Below are 10726 nucleotides of genomic sequence, written 5' to 3'. Positions count from 1 at the left end.
GGTCCTGGTTTAGTTCTGTTTTAGTCCTGGTTTAGTTCTGCTTTAGTCCTGGTTTAGTTCTGCTTTAGTCCTGGTTTAGTCCTGCTTTAGTCCTGCTTTAGTCCTGCTTTAGTCCTGGCTTAGTCCTGCTTTAGTCCTGCTTTAGTCCTGGTTTAGTTCTGCTTTAGTCCTGCTTTAGCCCTGCTTTAGTCCTGGTTTAGTTCTGCTTTAGTCCTGGTTTAGTCCTGGTTTAGTCCTGCTTTAGTCCTGCTTTAGTCCTGCTTGGGTCCTGGTTTAGTTCTGCTTTAGTCCTGGTTTAGTTCTGCTTTAGTCCTGGTTTAGTCCTGGTTTAGTCCTGGTTTAGTCCTGCTTTAGTCCTGCTTTAGTCCTGGCTTAGTCCTGCTTTAGTCCTGCTTTAGTCCGACTTTAGTCCTGCTTCAGTCCTAGCTTAGTTCTGCTTTAGTCCTGCTTTAGTCCTGCTTTAGTCCTGCTTTAGTCCTGCTTGGGTCCTGGTTTAGTTCTGCTTTAGTCCTGGTTTAGTTCTGCTTTAGTCCTGGTTTAGTTCTGCTTTAGTCCTGCTTTAGTCCTGGTTTAGTCCTGGTTTAGTCCTGGTTTAGTCCTGCTTTAGTCCTGGCTTAGTCCTGCTTTAGTCCTGCTTTAGTCCTGCTTTAGTCCTGCTTTAGTCCTGGCTTAGTCCTTCTTTAGTCCTGCTTTAGTCCGACTTTAGTCCTGCTTCAGTCCTAGCTTAGTCCTGCTTTAGTCCTGCTTTAGTCCTGCTTGGGCCCTGGTTTAGTTCTGCTTTAGTCCTGGTTTAGTTCTGCTTTAGACCTGGTTTAGTTCTGTTTTAGTCTTGTGTTTTTCCTGCTTTAGTCAGTACTTTTCCACAGCTTGTGAAGCAGATTCACTTGAGGATTGTAAAAAACCAAGCGAGTCCAGACTCAGTTTTGTGGAGCTGTAAAATCACTGTTTATATTTCAACTGGATTTAAACTGTTACAGTGAAGAGTCACTCCTCTTTACCTTTACAGTCATCTTCTGCTCCTCTGCTCCTCTCCCTTCTGCTCCTCTGCTCCTCTCTCTTCTGCTCCTCTGCCTTCTGCTCCCCTCCTTTGCTCCTCTCCTCCTCTGATCTCCTCCTCTCCCCTCTGCTCCTCTCTCCTCCTCTCCTGTCCTCTTTCCTCTGCTCCTCTCCTCCTCTCTCCTCCTCTCCTGCCCTCTCTCCTCCTCTCTTCTGCTCCTCTCTCCTCTCCTCTGATCTTCTCCTCTGCTCCTCTCTGCTCCTCTCTCCTCCTCTCCTGCCCTCTCTCCTCCTCTCCTCTGATCTCCTCCTCTGCTCCCCTCCTCTCTGCTCCTCTCCTCTCTAGTCTCCTCCTCTCCTCTCTACTCCTCTGCTCTCTCCCTCTCCTCTCTGTTCCTCTTCTCCTCTCTTCCTCTCTCCTCCTCTTCTCCTCTTGTCTCTGCTCCCCTCTCCTCCTCTCCTCTACTCCTCTCCTCTGTTCTCCTCTCCTCTCTCCTCCTCTCTCCTCTACTCCTCTTCTCTGATCCTCTCCTGCTGACTCAGGTCTCTGTAAGTCTCTTGTTTCCTTTTATAGTCACTTCTGTCACTTCACAGAATCATGCAGGAACAGACATGAGCTCATCACCAGAAACCTGATTCACCACAACAACACTGAGGTGTGAGGAGACAGGTGTGTGTCAGATGCCCTCCCGTCCTCCTGTATCCCTGTGTGTCAGATGCCCTCCTGTCCTCCTGTATCCCTGTGTGTCAGATGCCCTCCCGTCCTCCTGTTTCCCTGTGTGTCAGATGCCCTCCCGTCCTCCTGTTTCCCTGTGTGTCAGATGCCCTCCCGTCCTCCTGTTTCCCTGTGTGTCAGATGCCCTCCCGTCCTCCTGTTTCCCTGTGTGTCAGATGCCCTCCCATCCTCCTGTATCCCTGTATCCCTGTTTAACTAAAATTATTGCTTTGCCTGGAATGTTCTGGTATAAACTTGTTTTTATTGGCAAAAAATACCTTTGTTTGTTGAAGCCTCCAGCTCATCTCCATGGTGATTGTAAAGTTTTATGCTGTAGTATGGAACATTCCAGGCAAATCATCTTTATGGAGAAAAGGCAGCTTTGCATCTTCCATCAGAAAAGTTACTGACTCACTGACCCAGCAACAGAATGCGTTAGGGCAGCAGTTGATACTTTGCATGACGTCTACGTGTATGTATGTCTAGGGTGACATGTTCAGCAGTTATCATGGAGACACAATGCACACATTAGCAAACACTCTCAAAAACTCAAGAAAAAATACAAAATGGGTTTAAACAGCACATTTTCAGGAGCCTGTGATCAATCCAAGCGTTCATAGTCCTGTTTAGGAGTTTGATTTTAAACAAAAAGGTGAGAGTGGCTAACTGAAAAAATGTTGGCTATTGCTAGCTAGCTTGTGACTGCAATGCTATTTGAGAGAGACTTGTTTAACAGCACAAATCAGCTCACCTGTTGTAGTTCAGCTAAATCAGTTCAGTCTAACTAAGCCTCAGACAGAGCAGGGCTTACAGTTAGCATCACACCCCCAGGGAATGTTGATGACATCAGCTGCAAAGTATCATTGGAGTGAAGGATGATCCAAAACAAGAAATTAAAGCACATGTGTCAAACTCAAGGCCCCTGGGCCAAATGCGGCCCGACATGTGATTTTATGTGGCCCGCGACAAGGTAAATTAAAAGGTCTGACTGTCTTAAAATATCAGGAGTTACACAGTTATACAGCCATTTTTGTCCATATCTATGTAAATCCATATGCAATATCTGTAATTTGAATAAGTAATAAATATAGAAACAATTAAAAATTTTATATAGACAAGATTAAAAAGTAGTTGCATTTATTTTACATTGCATTTAGTTACATTTATACGGTCTTAAAGTTATATCTGGCCCTTTGAGAGCAGCCATTTTGTTGATGTGGCCCTCTGTGAAAATGAGTTTGACGCCCCTGAATTAAAGCATGAAAGTGAAACTAACTCAAACTTGAGTGTGGCTCAGTGCCTCGGTGCATGTCTGAACTCTTTCCTCAGGATCAAACCCACAACCTCCATCTCTGTCTCTGTTCTAAATGTGCCCCATGACTCTCACTGTGTCATCATTTTTAATTAGAAGAGAATATGAACCAAAGAATGTCCCAGAGACCTGCCAATGCCACTTAGGAGTTACTGCGGTGAATATTTCAAATACTTCTCAGGACACACAGCGATACTGTACTTTGAATATCCTATTGTGACAGTAGTACATGTCATTCTCTGGTATTTCATCATAAATCTACACAAGTCAAATCAGTGACAAGGTCTGTTATCCTGCTGTATTTACCCAATCACATCACAACATCTGGGAGGGCACCTGACACACAGGGATACAGGAGATATAGAACTGGTTTGGTCCTGTTTCAGTCCTAGCTCAGTCCTTGTTTAGTCCTGGTGCAGTCTTGGATCAGTCTTGCTTCAGTCCTGGTTTAGGCGGATGGGAGGGCATCTGAATACTTCTAATACTTGGAATACTCTGGAGTACACGAGTTACTGCAGTTCAAATACTTGTAATAGTAGCAGTGTTGTTCATGGAGGAGGTATGTAAAATATTAATTGTCAGTTTCCTTGAACTAAACAAAGACCTGACGCAAATCGCAAAAAGTTTTGTTTACATTTGAAATTGATTTTAAAAGATAATGGGGCGTTTAACTGTAATTAGAGAAGAAGAGATTTAAGAGCCACAAAAGAACGACGTCTGTCAAGAGGCGAGGCCAGCTTGTGTTGCAAACCATATGCAGTACATTCAAACTAAAATGTAGGGCAAATCAGGTCTAAACCAAAAATAAACCAGATCTAAATCAAGACTAAACCAGGCCTAAACCAACACGAAATTAGGACAAAACGAGGCCTCAATCAAGTCAAAACCAGGTCTAAACCAGATCTAAACCAAGTCTAAACCAGGTCTAAACCAGGCCTAAGCCAAGACTGAACCAGCTCTAAACAAAGTCTAAACCAGAACTAAACCAAGACTAAACAAGGTCTAAACAAAATCTAAACCATATCCAAACCAGGTCTAAACCTGGATTAAACCTGGTCTAAATCAGGTCTAAACCAAGTCTAAACCAGGTCTGGTCGAGGTTTCAACCAGGACTAAACCAGGTTTAAACTAGGACAAAACCATGTCTAAACCAGGACAAAACAAGGTCCCAAATAGGGCTAAATGCAAGTCTAAACCAGGTCTAAATCAGGTCTAATCCAAGTCTAAATGGGACTAAACGAGGACTAAACCAAGTCTAAACCAGGACTAAACCAAATCAAAACAGGTCTAAACCAGGTCTAAAAAAACAGAACTCAACAAAGAGGTTTTAGAGTGATGAAAAGTTTGAACTGTTTTCATAGTGATTGACAATTTAATACAAAATTGTCAATCGCTATGACAATTATATCTTGTAAATGAAGATCCTCAAAATGTAACATATAAAAGCAAACCCATGAAACCCATGAGTACTAGGACTAAACCTGGTCTAAACCAGGACTAAACCAGGACAAAACAAGGTCCCAAATAGGGCTAAATGTAAGTCTAAACCAGGTCTCAACCAGGTCTCAACCAGGACTAAACCAGGTCTCAACCAGGTCTCAACTGGAACTAAACCAGGACTAAACATCCAGTGCCAGATTTTCCTCATGCCCATATTAGGACGTGTGCTGGCGTGACCCCTCCCTGCGATTGGCTGGATGTGGGTCGCTGCGGTTCATTGGTCAGTTTGGCTGGTTGCCATGGGAACGGACCTACGTGCCGGTCGGGGCAGAGTGTTCCAGGTCCAGAGCCAGGACTTTGGAGCTTTGGGTCTTTGTCCCGGTCTGGAATTTAGTCACATGACTCCGCCCCCTCCCCACCTGGTCCCTGCTGTTTACATGTTGTTTGTTGTTTGTTGTGCTCAGAATGTCATTCATGTTTTACAGTTGAAAATCATTTAATGAGACTTGTTGCATAAAAACAGAGAGAATCTTAAAGCTGACCTCTTCTGCAAATTGTTCTTCTGAGATCATTAAACATGTTCAAGTCGTTTCTTCGCCTCTGAAGTTGTATTCTGGAGTGAATTGTGTTTGAGTAATCTTTAATCGTGTACTTTTGAAACGCCATTTTACCACCGGCACACGCCCACTGTGACTTACGCACTTCCTTATTCCAGTTTTATTTTCTTAAGCAGTGATACTCGTAGGATTCAGCAGTGTCATGTAGTCAATTGGTAAAAAAAAAAATCCACTGCTCGCTAGTGTGATGTGCAGCTATCCAGGGGGCGCCGACAGCTCAGAGCCCAGAGATTATAAACTAAAGAGACACAAGCACTATAGGACTAATTTAAGTATAACATACATTCATATTATAAATTGTAAACTAAAATGTTGATCTAAAATGACAAAACTGACTTTTTTGAAACTTTCTCCCATGTTATAATGCTGTTTCCTCAACAAAAACATGCCTGAAGAGGTTTGGAGGTTTTCCAATGCTCTGCCCACAAGCCTACGTCACCCATGCTCTCACAAGACAATTCTCCATAAATACAAAACATTACAAAAACATTATACAAGCCGTACACACCCCTTCATACACGAGTGGGAATGAACCATGTTAAAACAAAACAAAAATAAACAAAAGTAGCTAACTAAGCAAAATAACATCATGCTACTGCACAGAGCGAGTCTGCCAATGACTTACAGACTTAAACACTGCACGATTTCTACCTGTGATGTAACAATCTGGGAAAACTGAAATGAAATGAGTGATTACTGAGGCTCAGAGAAAGTGTGAATCAAGCAAAATACAATGACAGGTGTGGTTATAACATGAATAAAAAATTGTAAAAGTCCACATTGCTTGATATGTGTCCTTTAAAAACACACTACCACTACTGCCACAACTACTACTACTACTAGTACTACTACTACTACTGCCACAACAACAGCTACTAATGCCACTACTACTATTACCTCTACCACTTCTACTACCACTACATTACTACTCTAAAATAATTGACAACACACAATCTAATGTCATCACTTGTTTGTTTTTTCGAAACTCACCCAACCCTTGACCTCCGGATGTAGTGACATCACTCACATCTGACCAGTAAGAATTTCCCACTTCTTCTTTGGAAAGGAAGTGCTCTGAGTGATGCTTTATTCCAGATTATGAAAGACCTCCAGTTCCTTAAAGTGCTTAAAAGTACAAAGTACATTAAAAAATACAGTTTGTGGAGAACAGTTTGGAAAAAAATTAAAAACTACAATAAAAATAATTTCTTAACAGGAATCCCTCGACCCATGTCACTGATACGGGTTAGGACTAAACCAGGACTAAACCAGGTCTCAACCAGGACTAAACTAATATTAAACCAGGGCGAAACCAGGACTAAACCAGGACTAAACCAGGTCTAAACCAGGACTAAACCCCAGGTCTAAACCAGGGCTAAACTAGGTCTAAACCAGGGCTAAACCAGGACTAAACCCGGTCTAAACCAGAAGTAAACCAGGTCTAAACCTGGGCTAAACCTGGGCTAAACCAGGACTAAAACCACATCTAAACCTGGGCTAAACCAGGTCTAAACCAGGGCTAAACTGAGACTAAACCACGACTGAACCAGGTCTGGACTAGGTCTGAACTAGGTCTAATCCAGGACAAAACCAGGTCTGAATTAGGTCTGAACCAGGACTGAACCAGGATTGAATTTACGACTAAAGCAATAATTGAGAGTGAGAAGTTGAGACCTGCGGCTGGTTCTTGGAAACGAGAATTCTAAGTATGACAAAGAAACTGGATCAAACCAGCTCAGACTCAAACAAAACCAAGGACTAAACCAGAACTAAACAAAGGACAAAGCCAGGAAAGAAATAGAACTTAAATCAGGTGTAAAGCAGGACTAAACCAGGACTAAACCAGGACTAAACCAGAACTAAACCAGGACTAAACCAGGTTTAATCCAGGACTGAACCAGGACTGAACCAGGGTTAAACCAGAACTGAACTAGATCTAAAGCAGAACATACCAAAACCAAACCAGGTCTGACCCAGGTCCCAACCAGGACTGAACCAGGTCTTAAAACAGGTGCAAACCAGGTCTTAACCATGTCTGAACCAGGTTTGAACCAGGTGAAAACCAAATCCAAGACAGAGCTAACCCAGGTCAAACCAAGTACAAAGCAGGTATGAACCACAAGAACCTCAGAGGTTGGGCGGAAAGGAGGAAACTGGGGTTTTATGTTGTTTATTTTTGACCACAGGAAGATGAGTCAAAGTGTCGCCACAATCTGACCTCACCACACTGCTCACGAGAAACCAAACAAACCCACACAGTCATAATGTTTTACTAAACCAAGACTAACCAAAGACTAAACCAGGACTAAACCAAGACTAAACCAGGACTAACCCAAGACTTAACCAGGACTAAACAAAGATTAAACCAAGATTAAACCAGGACTAAATCATGAAATACAAGACATTAGGGGTGAAACTATGGGAAGTAGGGGTGAAATATAGAGGAAGCAGGGGTGAGTTGTACAAGGGAATCCCTCTGCCTCTGTCATCAACACTCATCACTTTTTCCCTCCAACACACTTCTGCTAACACTCGCTTAGCTACCTGTCCCAGTGCTAGCCTTAACTAAATAAACTCTTCTTAAATTTAACCCTAAACCTAGTCCTAATCGTAACCCTTATCCTAACCCAAACCTTAAACTGATTGTGAAAATAAATATAGGCTAGTCAAAAAAATTAACTCTTTGCTAGCATAGCATCGATACAAAATAGCAGCTGTGGCCCTAACTTGGATGAGGCAAAAAATGAGGCCGTCCACATGAAAACCTCTATCCAAAATGCACACTGTTTATCTATTTGTTTAACAATTTACATTTAACAAAATAAAAGTGTCATTTATTTTAATTAGTCTAACTATAACTATAATTATATAACTATAATTTAGACTTAGGTTTAGGTTTAGCCCTTCTTTATATTATGGTTGCTAGGTAACAGTTACATTGTACCTTTGTCACTGCTGCTGTCCAAATATAATCAAGTGAACAATGTTTTATTGAAAGGAGTGGTCTAAACTGGCACATGCACTTTAAAGGTGCACTGCATAACACGGGGGCATCCATCAACTACTTGTCTCCGTGGAGATTTTAATAGTTTTCTAGAATGTTCCGGTATACTATTAAAATCTTACATTTCCTTCAATTATATGTGTTTTACCGCTCAAAAAAGCAGTGTAAAAAGCACTCTTACTGTGAACGGGCTTGCCTCTCCACAGATCTGGTCCATTAGGCCAAGCAAGGCAAGTTTATTTGTATTGCACAAAGTAATTTAAAGTGCTTTACAGAATAAGAAAGACATTGAATTCAAAATACAAACAAATCAAAACATAAAAAATTACAAGTAATCATTAAATCGTCACATACGGACACTGAGGATGTGTCAAATGCAGGTTTAACCCACAGATACTGAGGATGGGTTAAGTGCAGGTTTAACCCACATACACCAAGGATGGGTCAAATGCAGAGGACTCATACAGACAATGAGGATGGATGCAGGTTTACCCAGAGACTGAGGGTGGGTTAAATGCAGGCATGATGAATGTGATGGTAGAAAGTTAATTCCTGGAGGGTTTTTTTCTGTGATGAAACAGTGAATGGATATTTGTCATGTTATAATGTCGCAATAAACATAAGCTTAAGGCATTACGTCACCGCGCAGCGCTCTCTATATGACTTATTAGAATAATACACGTGCTTATCATGTTTATCCCCACAGGCCGGAGCTGACCACACACTGACCCATGAATCAGCCTCCTCTCCGGGCAGCAGCGGCTCTGGGCCCCAGGACCCGCGGGAATGCACCGTTTCTGGGATTTTTGGGTTTGTGCAACAGCGCAGGGAGTGGCCTCCAGTCACGGGGCGTTTCTAAAAACACAACCTGAACTCCCCCTGGGTGCTCCAGCTTTATAAACCTGTGGAGCCCGGCTACAGCTCCAGAACTGCCGAGAACGCACCACGCGAACGAGACAGACACAACCGAGACAAACACAACCGAGACTAGAGCCTAAACCAGGTCTAAAACAAACAGAGTCAATAGAGTCACAGACTTTATCAGAGTTTTTCTAAGATCAGATCTTCAGCCTTCATCCCTTACAGACGCATGGAGACCCTGACGTTGACGCAGAGAAGGGAGCGGTACGCGGAGTGCCGCTGGACCGCCCGGAGCACGGAACCGGAGGTGTTCACCTTCGAGAGGATTCCTCCGCAGACCGCGGCGCTCAGCTACTACGCGCCCATCCGACCCAAGAAGCGGTGCACTCGCGTCATGTACCCTGCCAAAGTACGCATGCACCTTCCGCCGCCCGAGCGCAGCGCGGCCAAGCGCGCGCTACTAATGCTGCTGCTCGTGCTGCTGTGGCAGATCTGGACCGAGGAACCGGAGCTTAAGACCAGTCCCCGCGCGCCTCAGCCCACGTGCCCGTCCTACGTTCCCGTGTACTTCACCTCCAGGCAGCAGAGCCCTGTGTGTCCCGCTCGCTCCGCAGGCCCTGCGCACGAGCCCGGGCACAGCTTCGAGGGAGCGCGCAACAGCTACGTGGTGGCGCTGCTCGTGGCGCACCGCCTCGGGTCCGATTGAGCCCCGCGAGACCTCTACTCCTGAGCATGACATCAGAGTCTGGACCAGGAACCCGAATCTGAACCAGGACTATACCTGGAGAGTACAGAATGATTAGCTCCACAGCGGGACAAACCTCTCACTGAGGCCGGGGACAGCGCACCCAGAGACGTCCACAGTCCGCACAGAGCCCCGCTGAGCCACGAGGCCAGACTGAACCGAAGCTGAACCTGGACTGAACCAGGATCAAACAAAGACTTGAAAATGTGGAACTTTTCAAACTTTGAAAAACTGTTTTTCTGAGACTTGAATCAAACTGAAAAGACTTGAAGTGAGCTCACGCGCACGCGCACTGACACTCATTACTGTAATGTCATAATATTATTTAGTATTTATTGAAGTATTTGCTATTTATTGTTTTGTAATAAAACGTGTTGAAATGAATCCCCATGTGTTTTTCTCAGTGTTTGCCTTAGTATTTGATCTATGGGACGTGTTATAAATGTGTGATTTACATGTTTGGTCAGGTCTTGTTATATTCAAGAGTAGAACTAGATCAGATCAAAGTTCTTTGGGAAATATCCAGATTCTTTCTTTGTCTTTTGAAAGGCTGATGACGTAACACAGCCTGACCCTCTGTGGCGACAAAGGGACTTTTATCAATGTGGTTCAGGCTGAAGTTTATCTCTGTGTAAACCAGAGCATCAGTCTGCAGCTGCAGAGGAAATGAAAGATTTTATTTTCACTCATGAAGTTATTTCTAACAAAATAGGACCGATAAGAACAGTGTTCATAGACAGGGTCAAGGGAGCTCAGAAGGGCTTTTGCATAAAAATATAGGGTACATTATCATAAGTGTCCTCTGTAAGAACTGACTTAGTGCTAAAAAAGTTCACCCAATGGCAAAAACAGGAATAATCCAGAGCCGAACCAAGACTAAACCAGAAATAAACAGTAGAAAAAAACAGGAATGAACAAGGTCTAAATCAAGATTAAAGGTCCTATATTACAGAAAATGAACTCTTGTGAGCTTTAACCCATGGTGCCTCCTCAAAACACACCTGGAGTTGTGTTTTGTTTCATTCACAACTCCAGC

At 43.5% G+C, this 10726-nt stretch overlaps 1 protein-coding gene across 1 annotated transcript; it reads left to right on the top strand.

Moving 5' to 3' along the window:
* Window positions 1-9007: 9007 nt before the first annotated feature.
* On the top strand, window positions 9008-10074 carry ier3 (immediate early response 3). The gene has a single exon (XM_033972872.2). It carries the CDS (start codon window positions 9175-9177, stop codon window positions 9649-9651), a length of 477 nt encoding a protein of 158 aa, XP_033828763.1. The 5' UTR covers window positions 9008-9174; the 3' UTR covers window positions 9652-10074.
* Window positions 10075-10726: the final 652 nt, after the last annotated feature.

This window comes from Periophthalmus magnuspinnatus, chromosome 9, assembly GCF_009829125.3.
Source record: "Periophthalmus magnuspinnatus isolate fPerMag1 chromosome 9, fPerMag1.2.pri, whole genome shotgun sequence".
Classification (NCBI taxonomy): Eukaryota; Metazoa; Chordata; class Actinopteri; order Gobiiformes; family Gobiidae; genus Periophthalmus; species Periophthalmus magnuspinnatus.
The sequence above is the reverse complement of the archived record's forward strand: the minus strand, read 5'-3'. Positions and strand labels throughout refer to the sequence as shown.

Excerpts from the sequence above, each read along its gene's own strand:
- ier3 (XM_033972872.2), top strand. The coding sequence starts at position 9,175 with ATGGAGACCCTGACGTTGACGCAGAGAAGGGAGCGGTACGCGGAGTGC.